Here is a 19,884-nt window from a genome sequence, read left to right on the forward strand (position 1 = left end):
AGAAGCAGGCTCTCCCCTGAGCAGAGAGCCCGATGCGGGGCTCGATCTGATACAACTGTTACCAAGATCCATAGGACCTGAAAAATGTAGGTTGAAAAAAACGGGGGGGGGGGTAGGGTAACAGAATGCTTTTGCTTCCCTATGGTGTACTTTAGTAAAAGGTGCTGCATCTTCAGATGATTTATATGGGTCACTATGTTGCAAGACTCCAGGGGGCATCATTTGATGGCATATTCTGTGACCGGCGCCCCCTGCGGTTTTGCAGTGGAGCTTCGTAAACTGTGCTGATTTTGGCTTCAGGAGTGTTTTCCATGTGTTGTTCTAGGAGGAAAAATATTTTCTAATCTTTCATGGCATTCCTGTTTTTTTAACATCCACCACAGTCTATAAACAATATCAGCACGGCTAATTTTAAACAGCTTTTTCAGAGGGCTTTAACCAGAAATGAAGATTAGGACCTTTATAGGCCATAGGAAAGGTACTACCCTGTGTGACACTTTAAGTCTGAAAACACGGGGTTTTCAAAGGGAAGGAGGAGGCAACTCGAGAAGATAGTGGCATATTGGGCTAGAATCAGATTTCTTTACCGAATCAAGATTCTTCTTAGAATTCTCCTCAGCCATTTTCAGTTAAGTGGAGATTTTATATGCGGAATATTTCTTCTGAACCCTTATAAAAGCTTTTTCTAACTCACTGTATAAGGCACGTTTGTAGAGCATGGACAGGAGACATGACCTCAGCTTTAGGAGCTTGTCTGAAGTCACGGCAGTTTAATTGCACTCATGTGACAATGCACATACGTTCATGGAGTGAGGAGGTATTATCAAGATAAGTCTTGATGCAGAATGAAGGGAGATACTTGGAAAACTTTGCCAACTAATAAAGAATATTCTGAAAAAATAGAAAAGGTGGCTTAGATATGTTGACAGAGAAGCGATGTTTGTTTTTTTAAGAAGATTTTATTTATTATTTATTTGAGAGAGAGAGCACACACACGCACACGCGCGAGTAGGGAGAGGGAGAGAGAGAATCTCAAGCAGACTCCCCACTGAGCGTGGAGCCCTGACAGGACTTGATCTCAGGACCCTGAGATCATGACCTGAGCGGAAACCAGGAGTCAGACGCTTAACCAACTGAGCCACCCAGATGCCCTAAGCAATGTTTTTTAATCACCAAAAATTGTTATTGGAAAAAAGGGTGATTTATCTTTTTTCCTAATTTTATCTTTTTTTTCTAATTTTGTCTTTAAAATCTGAGCCTTCCTCAAATTTTACTTCTTTCACAAAGTTTTCTCTTCCTCTCCCTTCTCAAATCTGAATCCCTACAAACTACGTGAGTCTGTAGAATTCAGTAATTAAGTATTTGGGTATGATCAGATTGCTTGTATGGATGTCCTGCTCCACCACTTATAAGCCAGGTAACCTTGGGCAAGCCACTTGACCTCTGTTTGCATTGATTTGATCACTTGAGAAATGCAGATATAGTAGTACCTGTTTCACGTGGTTATTATGAGTATTCAAATAGGAAAAAAAACTGTAAAACACATCTAAGCACTTAGTGGCAGTTTCTCTTACTATATATCACATGGTGAAATATCTGATTGTTTCTTGTAATGATTTGCCTTAATTACTTTCTAGGGCATAATATATACACCTAAAACATAAGCTTCATGTTTGGGTTTTCCATGCTTAGGTTTTATATATCCAGTTTTTGTTTGTTTAGTTGGTGTTTAGATATAAGTTTTCTGGGTCAGGACCTGTATCATTTACTGTTTTTGTTTGTAACAGACTTGATTTTTTAGAAGAGTTTTAAGTTCACGGCAAAATTGAGTGAGAGGTAGAGTTCCCATTTATTTACCCCTGTCCCCACACATACACAGCCTCTCCCTGCCCAACCCCAACCAGAGTGGGACATTTGTTACAACTGATCAACCTACATTGACACTTCATTCACCCAGAGTCCATTAGGGTTCACTCTTGGCATTGGGCATTCAATGACTGACAGATGTATAATGACATATTGCCACCATTATAGTATCATACAGAGTAGGTTTACTGCCCTAAAAACCTGTGCTTGGCCTTTTATCCCTCCTCTGCTCTAGCCCCTGGCAACCACTTATCTTTTTTACTGTCTACATAATTTTGCCTTTTCAAGAATGCCATACACTTGGAATCCAATAGTATGGAGACTTTTCAGACTGGTTTCTTTCCTTAATGAATATGTATATACATTTCTTCCAAGTCTTTTTCTGGCTTGATAGCTCATTTGTTGTTAGCATTGAATAATATTCCATTGTCTGGATGTACCACAATTTATTTATGCTTTTAGCTACTGAAGGACGTCTTGGTTGTTTCCAAATTCTGGCAATTATGAATGAAGCTGCTATGGACATATCATATATTTTTTAAATTTCCTATAGTCTCTCATACAAAGGTAATGATTTTTAGCCCTTAGTATTCTAGATCTTAGATCTGATAAGGAATTAAAAATAATGTATTACATACAAGGAAACTGAAGACTGAGAGACATGGTATTCACTAACACTTTTCATTTTGTTCATTGTACTTCCTACTGTGAAATTCTTTCCTAAATAAAATGAAGAAAATCTAAAAATTAGAATGGTATTTAAAATATATTACCAAGGATTTGATGTGGTGAGAATAAGGACTGAGAATTATTGTACCAAATGATGTAATCAATGTTTTTTAAGAATACATTTAAAAAGTTGTAGCCACGATTTTTTTCTCATTGTTTTATAACTGCTTAATTATAACTTTATTATAACTTTGTGAGTTTTCCCCTAAATTAGGCATTGTACATTTTCAATTATCTTTTGGTTGGTTGGATTTTTGAATTTTTCACAGGGGTCGATGCCCACTTTGAACTGACTGAGCCTTGCTGTTTCAACAGGTTGTGGTGGGGAGTTGTCTGGGACTATGGGCTCCTTCAGCAGCCCCGGGTACCCCAACACGTATCCCCCCAACAAGGAGTGCCTCTGGTACATTACCACAGCCCCTGGGAGTAGCATTCAGCTCACCATCCACGACTTTGATGTGGAGTATCATGTAAGGTGCAACTTTGACGTCCTGGAGGTAGGAATTTAGATTGCTTATCAGCCATTCCAAATTTGGGGTAGAACTGGAGATCTCTCTGCAAAACTTCCTAAATTATTTCCAATGGCCGACAGTGTTCTATGTCCAGACATTTTGATGAGTCTCAGTTCTTTGTGAGTGATGTTGATGAACAAATGGGATTAATATCTCAGTTTGGGTTTCCCTAAAAGCAGTGCCTGAAGAACTTGGTGGCAGGCAATTTAACTTGAAGATGGTACCAGGAAGCAAGAGTGAGGGGACAGCAGGAAGGAGGGTGAAGGAGGAAGAGCCAGTGAGGGGAGCCCCTGGGGGTCCCTTGGGCTTGGGACCCTCTGAGGTGCTATGAGGCCTGCTCATCAGAACCATCCCTCTAAGGGTTCAACCAGGCACTGGTCCCCCAACTCCTGTCCCCATTGATGGATTGTACTTGGGATTGTTACTGCCCCCCCACTTTAGTCTGAGAAAGCTCCCTTAGGGAAGACAGTGGGGAGGCAGAGTATAGAGGGGGTGATTTTGGGGGTGAGGCCACAGCTGCAGCTGCCATCTGAGGAGGGTCCCCATGGTGCAGGGTACAAAATGCGACACCACTGCACAGGGTTTACCTCAGATAATTGAGATGACCTTTGAGAATCTATTATAATCAGGGATCTAGTCATTAGGAACAGAACCTCTCTGCAAAATTTAATGGCTTCCTACACACAAAGCTCCTACCACCTCAGCTCTAGAGATGGCCATAGTGTTTCCTGATCCTTATCAGTTCTGTATCTACTAAAACTTCAAATCCACCAAGGGCTGGGTATTTGTTTGTTTTGGTTCTGCTTTACTGCTATACCTGCTGCAAAGTACTTGGCAGATAGTAGAACACATGATATATATTTGTGGAATGAATGAAAGCATATATATCTCTGATTGACACACCATAATAATGCACATTGTTGGTGGTTTGCAAAGGGATTTTGACATCCATTTTCCCATTTGAATGTTAAGTAGTCCCGTAAGGTACAAAGGGAATTTTGTCCCCATTTTACCATCATCAGAACAGAGGCTCAAAAATGTTGATGGGTTTTTCCATGAGCACGAGGACAGTGAATGGAAGAACTCAGAGCTGAATCCATCCACTACTCCACACTCCACATAAGCCAGTACAAAAAGATAGATAGATGTGGGTGGTGCTCAAGATGTTGAAATGAGTGGTATGGACTTTAGAGGAAACTTTAATACTTAAAATATCATTTAACTACAAAACAAGTTCTTTCTTTTTTTTTTTTTTTAAAGATTTTATTTTTTTATTTGTGTGTGTGTGTGAGAGAGAGAGCGCGGGCACGCGTTGGGGGAGGGGCAGGGGGAGAGGGAGAAGCAGACTCCCCTCTGAGCAGGGAGCCCAAAGCGGGGCTTGATCCCAGGACCCTGAGATCATGACCTAAACCAAAGGCAGACGTTTAACCTACTGAGCTGCCCAGGTGTCCCAACAAGTTCTTTCTTTGAAAAGAAATGGGGTTCTCAAATCATGCCCTCACTGAGTGGACACAGAATCACAGAATTGTATTGAGCAGCTCTGGGCTCTCTAAAGGAGGATAATGCTGCAGTAAGTGAAATCAGAGACGGAGCTGGGTAAGTTGTCGGGTTAAAACCTCAACCCTTGTCTTCATGTTGGTCCTGGTTGTTGCCAAGTCATGACTCCATCTCAGAAGAGGAAAGGTTTTTAGGAAGAAAGAACAAGGTGGCTCTCGAAATTCACACTCACAGTATGAGTCGGAGTAACACTCGCATGTGGAAGTTCAAATGGTCTTTCTTGCCAGCAAGGATATTTTTCAGTGGCATAAAACCCCTTAACACAAAAGGGTTGGCAGCAGACTTTTCCACAGTAATGTGAAATGTTCCGAACCCTTTATTTTCATATTCCAAAGCGCATGTGATTGTTGCCCAGTTGGCAAAATGTAAATGGGTTCATTGTGCTGTGGGTTTTGTCACACCCATTACATGAGAAAGCAGACTAGGCTGTTCCCTGCAAGCGGCTCGGCGGTCAGGGGAAAAAGGCAGGGTCTCCAGGCAGTGGCATTTAGGCAAGTCCTGTGCCTGCCCAGAAAGCACTCTGAGGAGAGGCTACAGTCAGCTTGGGGCTTGTTTTTGTTAGGACAAGGTGGTCTCCCATGTTCCATCAAAATCAGGGTTTGGGGGAATATTTCGAACCCCTTTAAGTATTTTGGGAAAGCTTACTTCTTAAGGCTGAAATGAGTAACCCCCTTACTTTTTGTTCCAAAACCTTGTTTGACATCTTAGCGAATGCTCTGTCAGGTGGAAGGTGCTGTAATAAATGTGCACGAATGATGATAAAATGATTTTTTCCATCCCTCATACCATAGCTGCTGATAACATGCTAGCAATAGGCTTCAAAATGTTACCCGGGGTGGCTACGTGGCCTTGAGACACTGCTGGCTTTCTTGACCCGCCTGTTCTGAGGCTGTGCATTATCCTTTCCTGTTCTGAGCACAGCCACGTAGGACCTCTCTGTCACCAGGTATGGGGCCTACCTGGGTTTCACCAGATTTTACCAGGAGCCAATATTTTTTTTTCCCTGAAAAATCAGTGTCCAGAAAGTGGCCGCTTGCATTAAGCAACAGCCGTTTGGTTACTCATAACCCTGGAATGCTGACTTGATTGTAACAATAAATGGAGCTAACAGAGCAGAAAGAAATGTTCAAAACAGATTAAAACCATAGGCTTTGAAATGTTCTATATCCTGAGCATTTGCTAAAAACACATTTTTTAATCTCCCATCATCAGACCCGTTTTTTTTCCCCCTAAAGTTTAGTCATATGCTGTAGTTGAATGAACCACACCCTGAAATTCTTTCCATCTTTTTCCTCTTTTGAAGAGTCATGCGTTAACTATTGGTGTTATTTGTGGAAGCCCAAAGTACTGTTCTATTGTTTGGGTCATGGAAACACTCTGGCTGATTTTACTTCAGTCTCTTGAGAAAGGAGCCTGAACCCACATAAAGCAGAAAAGGAAATCCACTCCTTGGGGCAATAAATCAAGACAATTGCTTGGTGTGGGCAGTTTACTCCCTCTGGTCTCTCTTCCATGGTCTGTACTGAGCCCAGCCCCGTAAGAGGGGAAGTGAAAAAGGTCAAAAGCAGCAGTGTTGATTCTCCTGGAGGCTTCTAGGCCCAGCGGACTCATACCCTCATACCCGTTATGTTTGTGATCTTAAGGGGACCCCGAGCAGGGAAAACAAAGACTATTTTGCCGATGTGCAAGTTTTCTTTGTCAGAACTAAAGCCTTGTGCTCAGAGTTCTCTCCAAATATGTGCTGTTTCTTGGGCCCGGACAGCTTGTGCTGTCAGTTCCATGCTCTGAGGACTGTGTTGTGGGGGCGGGTGGCGGGCAGGCAAATCTTGAAACGAGGAAAGGACACTGTAAGCCAGAAGCGATCTGCTCCTTCCATTTGCACATGTGTACGTGTAAAGGGCCACACAGGCCTCCTCCTGAAGTCCTGCTTTTGATGGGACTTAGGGGGCCACACAAACATAGCTCCTCCTATGAAAATAAGCTTGAAGCCATCCGCCTGCTTCATTCCTTTGCAATTAAAGTCCTTGTGCTCAGCCCTCTGTGAACAGTAGCTTCATTCATTTGGCCCTTGCCGCATGGCTGGGGGGAATTAATCAGACAAAGAAATCATTATAGATTCCAATCACACACGCCTCGCCAAAAGTAGGCTTCTTGTTCTCGCTCTCTCCCCTCAGAGAACACTTGAGTGATTCCCCCTATCAGTCAACAGCTGCCCTGAGGGTGGGCGAGGGCCTGGGGCGGGAGGAGGAATGGGGAGAGAGTGGCACAGGTGCCAGGAGTGGGAGGGCCCTGCGCACAGATCTCCCCAAGCGCTGCTTTCCCAGTTCTGGTTCCGCCCTGGAGCCCCGGAATTATGAGTATATGCATGTGGGGGAGAGGGAAGGACCCAGATACCATTATGCCTGAAAACTGTCCCCAAAAATGGTCTTTCTGCTACAAATTCGAGTTTGGCAAGACCCAGAGGTAGGGGTTCAGTACTTTTTGTTTGATTCTTATCTTCCCACCCCTTCCCCCTACCCTCCATCCCCCCCACCCCAACTGAGAAATCAGTGTGTGAGGGGTTAGAGACCTGCCTTGTGCTGGGCACATCTGCCAGAAAGATGTGATTCTGAGACCCCAGGGTGGGGGTGGGGGGCACTTGCTGGGAGGAATGTGTCCCTGGGCACTGGGGTCCTGGTCAGGTAGATGGTTGCAATCTGAGGAGCCTAGGAGATCTGAGAACACTTGAGATGGATCTAGGGGGAGCCGTCCAGATATGGGCAGAGTCCAGGGCAATTTCCCAGAGGAAGTCGACTGCTCTTGGTCATGTTCCCACCAATAGGATTCGGGGAGTAGGTTCAGCGAGAATCTGGGGGAGTCCCTTCTTAAGGATACCACAGAACACACTGATACAGAGGTTGTATTTTCACTCTCTCTGAAGAAGTAAAATATTATATTAAATGCCCAATCTTATAAAGTATTCAGATTGCAAAGTGGAAGATCATAAAAAATCCAACTGGGAGATCAACAGCTTTCAGTGAACTGACTTTCACAAAGAATATGGCTTTATGCTAAGACTATTCCATGTGCCTAGAAGAGTTAGAAAATCAGACTTGATACTGTTTTATCGGCAATGCCTCTGCCAAAGAAAGCAGGAAATCCTATGAAGACGTGGAAAGAGGAAAAGGGGAGATAGGGAAGATTCTGGAATAATCTGTTCAGTTCAGCTGTACAATTCTGACTGATAAAATAAGCAGGCATTTTGTGGGTGGTTGAATTTATGTGTTCCTAGGGCTGAGGGAGTGCCTTTGAAAATCCAGCTCAAGTTTACAGTTCATCCCCATCCAGGAAGGCTGAGATTTCAGTCTCTCATGATAATAGAATCCAAGAGCTGGTGGTAAAACGAGGTCAGGGGAAGGGCTGTCACTGCTTAAATATATCTCTTAATTTCAGTCCTTTTTTCTACATTCCGTCTTAGATCTATGGAGGCCCTGATTTCCACTCTCCCCGAATATCTCAGCTGTGTGCCCAAAGATCATCTGAGAATCCCATGCAGGTCTCCAGCACTGGAAATGAGCTAGCCGTCCGCTTCAAGACCGACAGCTCTGTAAATGGGAGAGGCTTCAATGCCTCATGGCAAGCAGTCCCCGGAGGTGAGTGAACCAAGGAGGTGTCTCAAAATACTTAACCTGAACCCTTATAAATTTTATGAAATGATTGGAGAGAGAGGTATGAAGCCTAACATAGTGACAACTTAGTGACTCCTCAAATGGCAAAGGTTGCTTTGGCATATACTCTTCCCTAAGAAAAATGAGATAGAATTTTTTTTTAAAGATTTTATTTATTTATTTGACAGAGAGACAGCAAGAGAGGGAACACAGCAGGGGGAGTGGGAGAGAGAGAAGCAGGCACCCCACTGAACAGGGAGCCCGATGCGGGGCTTGATCCCAGGACCCTGGAATCATGACCTGAGCCCAAGGCAGCTGCTTAGCCGACTGAGCCACCCAGGTGCCCCAAAAATGTGAAAGAATTTAACTTCCAGAGTTAACATATGTGAAAACTAGGGCATGCAAGTATGCAAGTCCATGGTGAAAGCGGAAGTGGCGAAATTGGTTAGATTAACTTACTTTCCAAGGGCCTCAGGCCTGGTTCCCAGCCTCAAATTTGGGGTAAATTACTTGGGGTAAATTATTTTGGGGTAAATACAGCAAAGTGGTAAATTACTTCATGCCATGGCATAGATCTTTGGATGCTTGGCAGATGCCCAAATTATAAATGTTAAATTTGTGAATTCCAAGGAATTGTATTATATAGTGACTTTCTGCCTAGGATCTTAGGCTGTCTAAAAATATTTACCTGTTGCAGATTTTTTTTAATAAAAAATGAATGTACAAAATATTTGAGCAGATGTTAACCTATACATCTACTAATAAAAACATGTTTGCTAGCAGCTTCCTATGTGCCAGGCATCTATTCCAACTGTTCTATGAGAACGATCTCATTTCATCTCTCACAACCACCCTATGAGGGAAGATAATTCAAATCCTCACCTTACTAATGAGGAAATTGAAACTAGAGAAGTTAGTACTTGTCCAAAGTCACATAGCTAGGAAATACCAAAGTAGAGATGTGACCCCAGGCTACCTCATGGCCCCACTTTTGGAACCCTAACGTGGTATAGTAAGTGTGTTGGATCTTCCCTAAAGTTAATGATGCCTGAATTTAATGAGGATTATATATATGATTATGTATACATAGTGTTTAGATTACCCAAAATGGTTGTCAACTATTAGAAAATAATACTACATTTTTCTATTATAGGTTTATATTATCATAACTCCAAGATATGATAAGTCATAGAGATAGACATTGATAGGTATTTGATAATATCATAGGAATAAAAAGACTGAATAACTGTACCAGGTCCAGAATATTAAATTTTAAAAGGCAGATATTAAATTATTAAAAACATACACTACTAAGCTATCAAAATTCGTAGGAGATGTGTTATTCTTACAGTATATTATATTTTTAGAGAGCAAAGAAGAGGCATTTTATGGCTTTATGAGAACATGATTTTATTTGCACTTACTTTTCAGTATTTAAAAAATTTTTTTAAAAATTACTTTTGTCATCAGTATTTAAATTATTTGAGAGATTTTCTTAGTCATCCTTCTTTTTGTTGGGATGCATGAATTAATGGTGGATATTCAGTTCTGCACAATGTTTAGCACCAACTACATAAAACAGGTGGTTGAACAAAGCAGCATATTGTTCTGTGCTATCAGGTCATGGGGCAAAGTTTTATGCATCAGGGATTCCTCTCATTTTTGAATTGGGTTTCCTACTTACAGGTTGTGGCGGGATTTTCCAGGCTCCCAATGGAGAGATTCATTCTCCAAATTACCCCAGTCCTTATAGGCGTAACACTGACTGCTCCTGGGTCATTCAGGTGGAAAGAAATCACCGTGTTCTCTTGAACTTCACTGATTTTGACCTTGAGCCTCAGGACTCTTGTATTACGGTAGGTGACACAAATTTCAAGCACCATCTCTAGTCAAACCTGGGTCAGAACATTGCTTTGTGAGCATATTTAATAAATGCATCAGTTATGGATGTTTTCAATGTCAAATCATGGGAAACCCAACTATTGGCAACTTAAAATATAAGGACATTTACTTTTTTACCTAAATATAAATCAAGAGGTAGTTGATTGCGGGGTTTGTTTAGCAACTCAGTTTCTATTCTACCATCGTTAGTGTGTTGATTTGTCATTTTGTGTTTGTTTCCTCATGGTCAAAAAATGGCTGCAGTAGCTCTGAACGTCCTGCCTGAGTACAGATGCAGAGAAAGGGAGAAGGAATAATGCTATTTGTTTCTATTTTGTATTTTTTGAATCAAGGAAGCAAAATTTTCACGCAAGTCCCTTTACATAATCATTGGTCGGAATTAGCTGCAAGAGAGAATAGGGAACTTTTAGTGGAACAAATTTATCGTAGCTACTTCAAATCAATTATTATTAAGCCTCTGAGGGTTTTCATGGGTTCTACTTTTCTTGAGATCAGGATATCTCAATCTGCTACTTGAACAAATCAGTGTCTGATAGGACAGAATAAATTGGGGAATGGAGGTGGAAGAAAGAGAGATGCCTGTTAGTTGGTTAGATGACCAAAGTTTCTGTCACTACCTTCAACTTAAATACATTCTCACCTGAAACTAATGCTTCATCCTTAATGCAAGAGTGAATGAGGATGTATTTTGAGATTTTCTTTTTGTTTTTCATTTATTTTTTTTTTGGTTACCTGATTTTTTTTTAACCAAAGATTTTTTCATCTTTCATTTGTATTTAGAGACATTTCATTCAAATATAAACCAGATTCTCTTGGCTAATGGATCTTTCTATTTAATTTTCTGACAGTTTCTTACACAAACTCCAACTGGCTAGCTTTCAGATTTAACTCAGGAAAACTCAAAAGTTGTTTCACATTTTTCAAAATAGTCCAGTCAAATGGTATAATTTCAAATACTGTTTTATAAGATGAAATCAGTAATCTACTTAAAAGATCAGTTGATTTATGACTATAAATCTAAGTTGGCAAAGCATTGTACAAACTTAAGGTATAGAGCAAAGTATACACTTGCCATAACAGTGACTCACACCAACTCTCCCGACAAAGACAGTTTAAACATTTTAGGTGATATTAAAAAACACCTTCCTAAATGTAGCACAGAACTCACAAGATAGTGTGAAATTTCTGAGTTAATATTTGAGAGATGTGAGTCTAGTATTTGAGATAGCTTTTACCTATAGGGCATTTGCTGATCCAGAAGGGGTTAGCAGCACCTCTGTGAGCCTCTCAGGGCAAAGAGAAGCAAAGTTTGAGTTCAGAGATGGAATAGGGTGGAAGTCCTGCCAAACCATCCCATATCCTAGGTATAAGGAAAATAAAACAGCCTTCACAGAGATTGCATCCCAGCTTTGAGTCATCTGAGTGGCCCCCAAAATCTGAAGCCATGGAATAATGAGAGGGCACCCTGTACTGTTAACATACCTTTGGACATCTGACAAAGGCAATTTAGAATCTTCTTCAAAGGAAGATAAATTCATCCTAGATCTCCTTTCTACTAATAATTTTTCATGGACAATAGCCAGCACATTATAAAAGATATGCATGTACCTGAGGAGATAATATAACATAAATGAGATACAATATGAAAAACAGACAATGGAAATAAACATACTAATATGGCAGATTGGTAAACAATTACGATTACTAAGCTCGTGGAGATAAAAGTCAAACTTTAAACTCTCAGCAAGGAACTGCAAACTATATAAAGTGACACTGCAAATATGAACGAGAACCAATTAAAATTTTTAGAACTGGATAAAATATAATAGCTGAAATTAAGATCTAGTCAAAGCTTTTTTTTTTTTTATATTTTAGACAGATTAGACAGAGATGACAAGAGAAACAGTGAACTGGAAGATAAGTCAGAAGAATCTATTTGGGGAAAAAGCACAGATAAGCAAAAGGATAGAAAATATAGAAGAGAGGTTAAGACACATAGAGGAGGCTTATAAAAGATATAACATACATTTGGGGTGCCTGGGTGGCTCAGTCATTAAGCATCTGCCTTCGACTCAGGTCGTGATCCCAGGGTCCTGGGACCGAGTCCCGCATCAGGTTCCCTGCTTGGCAGGGAACCTGCTTCTCCCTCTCCCACTCCCCCTGCTTGTGTTCCTTCTCCTGCTGTGTCTCTCTCTGTCAAATAAATAAATAAAATCTTAAAAAAAAAAGATATAACATACATTTAGTTGTAATCTCAGAAGGAAAAGTGAGAGATAAATGGAACAGAAGCAATATTTGAAAAGCTAATGACTAAGACCTTTCTAAAACTGATGAAAGACATCACATTTATAAAAACAAGAATCCCAAGGAACCCAAACAACTAAGTGAGTAGAAATAGAAAGAGAAATAAATAGAAAGATATACTAATCTAAAAAAATGAAAGATAAAAGGGAAATATTACAATCAGTCAGGGGAGTGGGTAGGGGAACAGATTGCCTTTTAAGAAGTGGCAGACTGAACCCTGACTTTCAACAGTGATGATTAGAAGGAGAAAAGACAATGGAATGGTGCCTTCAGTCTAAAGAAAGAAAATAACTACCAACCAGGGACTCAGTACTCTCCTAATATAATAGTCTTTAAGAATGAAGGTGAAATAAAGCATTGAAACAGAAAAAGGGTCTTCAAGAGAAGTTCAAATGGGCCAGAAACAAATTGTTTACCTCATAGATTTGCCTGCAGTGGGCAATTCTCCACCATTTGCTTCCTCTCCCAGTTGGTATGGTGCCAGGTATGGTATCTTCTCTTCTCTCTGGTAAAGTCCGTAACCCATAGAATTCAACATACAAAAGTGTGTGAACAAAACAAAGCCTAGGTCAAAGGCACACCCAGCATGGCTGCATTTTCCCCCTCCTGTGTTCATGAGTAGAGCTTTCCACTTACATGAGATATAAATATACAGACAGGGTTTGCTATGAACCACTGCCATATCTCAGCCTGCAACCTGGCTTGACTTAACAAACTTAGCTGGAGGCAACAGATAGGAGGAAGTGAAGCCTCGAATATGATCTGGTCATAGGCATGGAGACAGGAAAATAAACCCAAAGACAGGTGCTGGGAGGAGTTCAGTCTAGCAGATGAGATAAAATATAAAATGTAATAGTCCAAACAAGTTGTCGGAAAAAGGGAATCCCGTATGAAGTAGTTGCAGTATCCCTGCCTGTGGGCAGATGGGGCATTCAGAAACAGATGCCACTAAGCACTTGAGCAAGACTTCGATATAAAAAGTGAATTACATCAATCGCATGGTGCCATGGTTAAGAAATCTAGCCTTGTGGTGGGGAAGACCTGGGGCTGAGCCTGAATTCTGCCATTTTCAGGCTGTGTTGCCTTGGAGAAAGTTAACTTTTCAGCTGCAGTTTCTTTAACTGTGAAATGGGGAGAATAAGAGTACCTGTGTCAGATTTATTGTTGGGATATTTGAGATGATGTAAGTGACCTGCTTTTCATGTAGAAAGGTATTGATTCATGCTAGCCATAATCATAACAATGCTGATGGTGAGTGCCCTCCGAGAGGCATGTTCAATGAGCCTGGGAAAGGGGGCGGCACGGAATACTAAAAGGAGCAATGGGCTGAAGATCCAGGGCTCCCCATCTGTGATCATGGGCCTCAAGGACATCAGTGAAAGAAGAATCTGCTTAAGAACCTTTCTCATAGCACAAGGCCTAGCATCTCATGTACCTAGGACGCCATAACTAGTAATCATCATAAGAAAAGAGAAGGAGCGATTCATTTGGATCTGGAAGCCAGAGAGGGTTTCACATTGGAGATGACATTTGAGTGGCAGAATTTCACCAGTAGAAATGTGGTAGTGAGGCCAAGAGAGGAGGCTTTGGGAAAAGAATAGGGGAAATTGTGCACCGAGGTATGACTATGCACAGACATGTGGGAATAGAAAAGACGTTGTACTGGAGTGTGGCTATACATGGGTGAGCATGTAGAGACCAAGAGTCTATAGAAGACATTCTGAGTGGCCTCAGGATTGGACAAACTCTCTCATGCTTTCTGAATCTGAAATTATCCTATAGAGAGTATGGGAAATTATCTGTAAAACAGAGGAATCACATAGTCAAAACTGTATTTTACAATGATAAGAGGCAGCCAAGTGAGGACTGGGTTGGCAGAGAAAGAGAAAGGTAGCATGAAGGCTGTTTGGGAAGCTGTGGAAAAACCTTGGGCAGTGGCCTTGGGTGTGGCAAGAAAGAGACGTATTGGAGAACTCATGGTGGTTGTACCATCACCACAATTTAGAGACTAATTACGTGGTAAAGGGTGAGGTGGGTGATAGAGATGAGGGAGTTAAATCTATTCACTTGAAGAATGAGTGAGTGATGATGCTACGAAGTTAAGTGAGTAAAGGGGTAGATACCATGGGTTTGATTTTTGGAAACTTTTAAGTTTAGAGGTCCATACTATGGCCCTTATAGAGTTTGACATAGGAGTTTAGTGCTCAGGGTGGTATCTGAGCTGGACATGTACATTTGACGATATTTTTGTATATCTGGGTAGTTGTTAAAGCCACAGAAGTAGGTGTGATCACTTATAATAGCATTTTCTAAAGAGAAAAGGGCCAAGTAAACTCTTTGGGAAATATCACCATTTAAGGGGCAAATGGAGGAACAGAGGAAGAGAAGACTAAGAAAAGGCACTCAGAAGTAGGTGGAGAACCAGAGAGAGTGGTAGTATAGAAATGAGGAGTGAAGCCAATTTTAAGAGTGGGTGATCAAAGGTATCGAAGGTATCAAATCCAGCAGAGGTCAGCTAGGAAGGGGATTGAAGCAAGGCCACTGGATTCAGTCTTTGATGACCTAGTAAGAAACAGGATGGGTGTGGGTAGTAGTGGAAGACACTAGATCATGATGGGTTAAGAGGGATAGGAGCTTCTTAGCTTTTTCCTAGAGTTATGGCTGTGAATGGTATAAGGTGATAAAAGGCTATAACCTATGGGTAAGGCAAGACCAATGGAAAGATGGTTTTTTTGTTTGTCTGTTTTATTTTTTTTATTTTATTTAAAAAAAAATTTTTTTTTAAAGATTTTTATTTATTTATTTGAGAGAGAGAATGAGATAGAGAGCATGAGAGGGGGGAGGGTCAGAGAGAGAAGCAGACTCCCTGCTGATCAGGGAGCCCAACGTGGGACTCGATCCCGGGACTCCAGGATCATGACCTGAGCCGAAGGCAGTCGCTTAACCAACTGAGCCACCCAGGCGCCCTGTCTGTTTTAATGATGGAGAAGCTTGAGCATGTGGAGAAGGCATGGTGCTGGTAGAAAAGAACAGCTGAATGTAAGGGATAAATGGAAAAACTGATGAAGTCATGTTCAAGGCAGAGATCTGGAGATGGATTGGTCCTATAAATTTCATATTTTCAGGATGATAAATTAAAACACATGGCTAACCCCAAGATATATAGTTTTCTTCAATTTGCAAATGTATTTAATTGAAAGTTACAGAAATCACACATAAGCTAAGTCATTTTTGTTTATACAATTTATAAATTACCTTTACAAATAGATAAAGTAATGTGAAGAAGGACTATTCTGGTAAACTAGGGTAGAGATCTGCTATGTGTAGTTGCCAAGTGGACCCAGTTAATAGGATGGGAGGCTGGCAGAGATTGGAACCAGGCGGGCAGTGTCCTGGCGAGGCTGGAAGCTTGGCTCCAGTTACAGTTAGTTGTCCAGGGGTTCATGAAGGCAAGCATTGAGGCACCAACCATCTATCCTTTACAGCTAGATGGACACTGGATGTGAAACGTACCCTACAGTCCAATATCTTACATAACATCTCTGCAGTTTAAGTTCCTACAAAGCCAATCATTCATTCTGGAGACATTCAAGTTAATTTCTTGGTCCTGTTGCTTAGAGTCATTAGCAAAGAGAAAAATATTCAGCTGCCAATGATACTGCCAGATAATATTTGTGTTCATGGGATTTTTCATAGAGCTCAAGTGTACTATTAAATATCAAGGTCAATTATGGCTGGATGCGACCAGCAATCATGTTTTTTACAACTCCTGTAACAGTTTGGATTATCAGAATTGGAAATATTAATTTTAACAGACATTATGACTAATAATCACAAACGCATAGATACACAGGATGTTAAGGTTGCAAGAGGAGACATTAGAGATAATTTACTGTCATGTGCTGATTTTTTGGGTAGTAGTCTCATTTTAAAAATAAGAACATTGAAGTCCAGAGGGTCAGGATCAAGACCACGTAAAAATTAATAGCAGCCAGCACTAAAACATAAGCAAGCCTAAAGTAAGAGTAAGTATTCTGATCACATATAAAAATTACAGTGTACAGGGCACCTGGGTGGCTCAGTCAGTTAAGCATCTGCCTTTGGCTTAGGTCATGATCCCGGGGTCCTGGGATCGGATCCCGCATCGGGCTCCCTTCTCAGCGGGGAGCCTGCTTCTCCCTCTGCCTCTCTCTCTCTCTGTCTCTCATGAATAAATAAAATCTTTAAAAAAAATTACAGTGTACATGCAAGGAACTGAACTGCAGAATAGAGGACAACTGAAAAAATAGGGGGAGAAATAAAACCAGGGTTCCTTTGGAACCATTTTGAATTCTCTTTCGGATGAACCCAGACTTCATTTATCGATATAAGTAAGAGTGTTAGGATTCCAGATATGAGGTGGAAGGTGTCTTTGCCTTGAAGTCAGGTAGTCTGGGCTCCATACACCTATTCAATCTGTGGTGTCAACTACGCGCCAAACCCCACTAGGCATTAGTGTCTGGGCATGGCTCCACCACTCACTCTCGTCATGGCTGGGGGATCTGAGATGGCTCATTTATAAAATTGAGTGCCTGGCAAACCCACAGAGAAAGAGGATCCAGTTAGGAGTTGCGTCTGTGGGTGGGAAGAGAAGTGCGAGGTGGGACGTGAAGAAACAGACACTGGGGGTCTGGTGACATCAGTGTGTGTTCACTCCAGAGGTCACAGTTAGACTCGCAGAGACTCGCTAAGCTTTGGTTTCTGCTTTGGGACGCAGGATCGGCCTTGGGTAGGATGTCATCTCCACACTCCACTTGCCCTGCAGAAGAGAGCTCTTCCTGTAGCAGGTCCAGTCCCCAGCGGTCCTAAGTGGAGGCAGGGTAAGCCCACAGGGAACCCCAAGCCATCTCTCTTGGCCTTGTGGAGGCAACATTTAGCAAGAAGAAGAAATGGATGAAAATTTTAAAATGGAACAGTAATGCACAGCCTCCATCCCCTTTCATGTAACCAACAGCAGTAGTCTTTGTATCCCAAAGACAAATCTGGTGCACGAATTACTGGTAGATGCATGGCTGAATACATGAATAAGTGAATTCTGTAGTCTCTTCTCCTGCAATAATCAGCTCTTTAGTGGAAAATTGCAGATGACACATTTGGGAATGTGTTGTGCTGAGTTCACTCCCTGGCACAATTATTGATATACAATCTCACTATTTTGAGCCACATGAGAACTTAGATAACATCTCAGAAGTGTGTTTTCTAGAATTTCATGCTGCTGTAATGAAAAAAGAGAGAGAAACCGAATTTTCTGACTTCTATTGAAATGGTGATGGCATCGTGGGGAGCTAATCAGAAAGCTCAACTGGCGCTCAGGTCGCAACTAATTTGGTAATATGTTTGCACTTTCCGCTCAGTCCCTTTTGAGTGGCTAGTGTAATTAACCTCAGGCTCTCCTGAATGACACATTGTGAGTATTTCTTGCTAAGGCAGCAGTGGGACCCACTGGTTGGGCATGACTCTGTATGGTCAGCATGAAAATGGCTCCATTATGTTGCCTTTCATGAAGGCTGAGTATTAAAGTGACCTCCGACTGACAGTTTAATTGCTTAATTAGAGTCTCTCTTCTGAGCCTTAAATCCATGTAGCTCTGCAAGCTCTTACCGATCTCTGAGAAATGCTGGTGGTAGCTCAGTGTGAGAGCAGGAGAGGTTGGTTCTGCTGCTCTAGCAGGGGCCCTGGAGACTCCTGCCCTCTGATTTCAGCATCCTCTTTGCTCAGCACAATGGAATGTCTGCCTTGTGAGAATCAGTCAGAAGCAGATAAAAGCAAGCAGAGCACAGTCCAGATCCAGCCTCTGGTTTGGAGAAAATATACATTAGGGCTAACAGAGCCTAGTACAAAAAAAAAATGGGGGCACATGGTGAGTAACTGTTTTCTTTTTGAAGCTTTGTGTGCTGATGGAGGAGAAAGAAAACAAAGAGTGTGATTTGAAGTGAAGAAGACCAGACCCCCTACCCCCACCCAAAGCCGCAGAGTCTGCTGTTGTTCACATAATTGGACAGTAAGGCACAGGGCGGAACAGGGCAAACACAGAATCCATATTTTGTTTTATTTTTTATTTTTTGGACACTACCCATGATGTGTTTTCTTTTAAAACATTGATCTTTTCCAAAACAGAGCAAATAGACACAGGAATAATAGAACTCAGTGCTTCAAAGAGACAATGGAAGCAATTCTTTAAATATTTATTGTTTTACAAATAAATCCATGACAAACAATCAGTCTCTCCCCACCTCCATTTCTTCCCTTTCTCCCTCACTTTTCCCCACAGAAAGTTTAGTTTCCATTTGCTGTTGGAGGACGATCTCCGATGGTTTCTTTAAACTGTTCTTTAAAACGTTTTATTCTGTGACTTGCTGTTGATAAGCTGCCTCGGCATCTTGCCTTGCAGTGCCAAATTAGTCACCAAGAGCTGTGCCAATGTTCTACATCCTCAAAGCAAAGTGTAACTGAGTTTGAGGCCACAGTTCTGAATCTGCGGGCACAGGCTTTGTTTGGTTTTGTTTGCATTTCAGCTCACAGTCTCCCTAAATGCTTGTTTATTTGTGAAAACAAAATGAGTTTCTCGGATGTCTTTTCCTATCAACATTTCCAGTAATCTTTGAGCTATTGCTTGCAACAATGACAAATTACTAGAGGTTATAATCTGTAAAAATTGAGGACTGAGGGCAATAATGTACAACAAAGGAATAGGGATGACAAAGTCCTGAGGTGAGATGTGAGATGCATGGCGGCTATGTATTTAACCTGGTGTTTGTTTATTTTTTATTTTTTATTTTTATTTTTTTAAAGATTTTATTTATTTATTTGACAGAGAGAGACACAGCGAGAGAGGGAACACAAGCAGGGGGAGTGGGAGAGGGAGAAGCAGGCTTCCTGTGGAGCAGGGAGCCTGATGCGGGGAATCCATGTGGGGAATCAATCCCAGGACCCTGGGATCATGACCTGAGCCGAAGTCAGACGCTTAACAGTTGAGCCACCCAGGCGTCCCCTCACCTGGTGTTTAATCTCAGAGGTGTGGAGCCGACAAACATCACGGACTGAGGAACCCCACACTTCCTCCCCCTCCCCCACCCCCAAGAAAAGCTGCTATAATGAGTAATATTTTCATTTCCTTCCTCACATACACTTATACTTTAACAGCTTGGATATTTTCCTAAGGGATCCCCCTCCCTATCACTTAATATTTCCTCTATCTTGGAGACGTTCCCATTCCAAATGGGAATTCCATTAACAGCGACACCACCACGTGTGGCACGTGAAAATATTTTAGAGACTCTCATCCGCCAAATTGATATTTTACCCCTATGTAAATGATCTCTTCTGTA

General features: G+C 41.6%; 1 protein-coding gene across 1 annotated transcript in view; it reads left to right on the top strand.

Annotated features, from left to right (window-relative positions):
• The window catches only part of CUBN (cubilin), a 267,642-nt gene that overhangs the window by 115,397 nt on the left and 132,361 nt on the right, over positions 1–19,884 (top strand). Inside the window, exons 29-31 of the mRNA XM_021696706.1 lie at positions 2,911–3,092; positions 8,122–8,296; positions 9,998–10,167. Of these exons, the coding sequence (XP_021552381.1) occupies positions 2,911–3,092; positions 8,122–8,296; positions 9,998–10,167 (527 nt within the window). The remainder of the gene's footprint in view (positions 1–2,910; positions 3,093–8,121; positions 8,297–9,997; positions 10,168–19,884) is intronic.

Source organism: Neomonachus schauinslandi, chromosome 5 (genome assembly GCF_002201575.2).
Source record: "Neomonachus schauinslandi chromosome 5, ASM220157v2, whole genome shotgun sequence".
Lineage (NCBI taxonomy): Eukaryota > Metazoa > Chordata > Mammalia > Carnivora > Phocidae > Neomonachus > Neomonachus schauinslandi.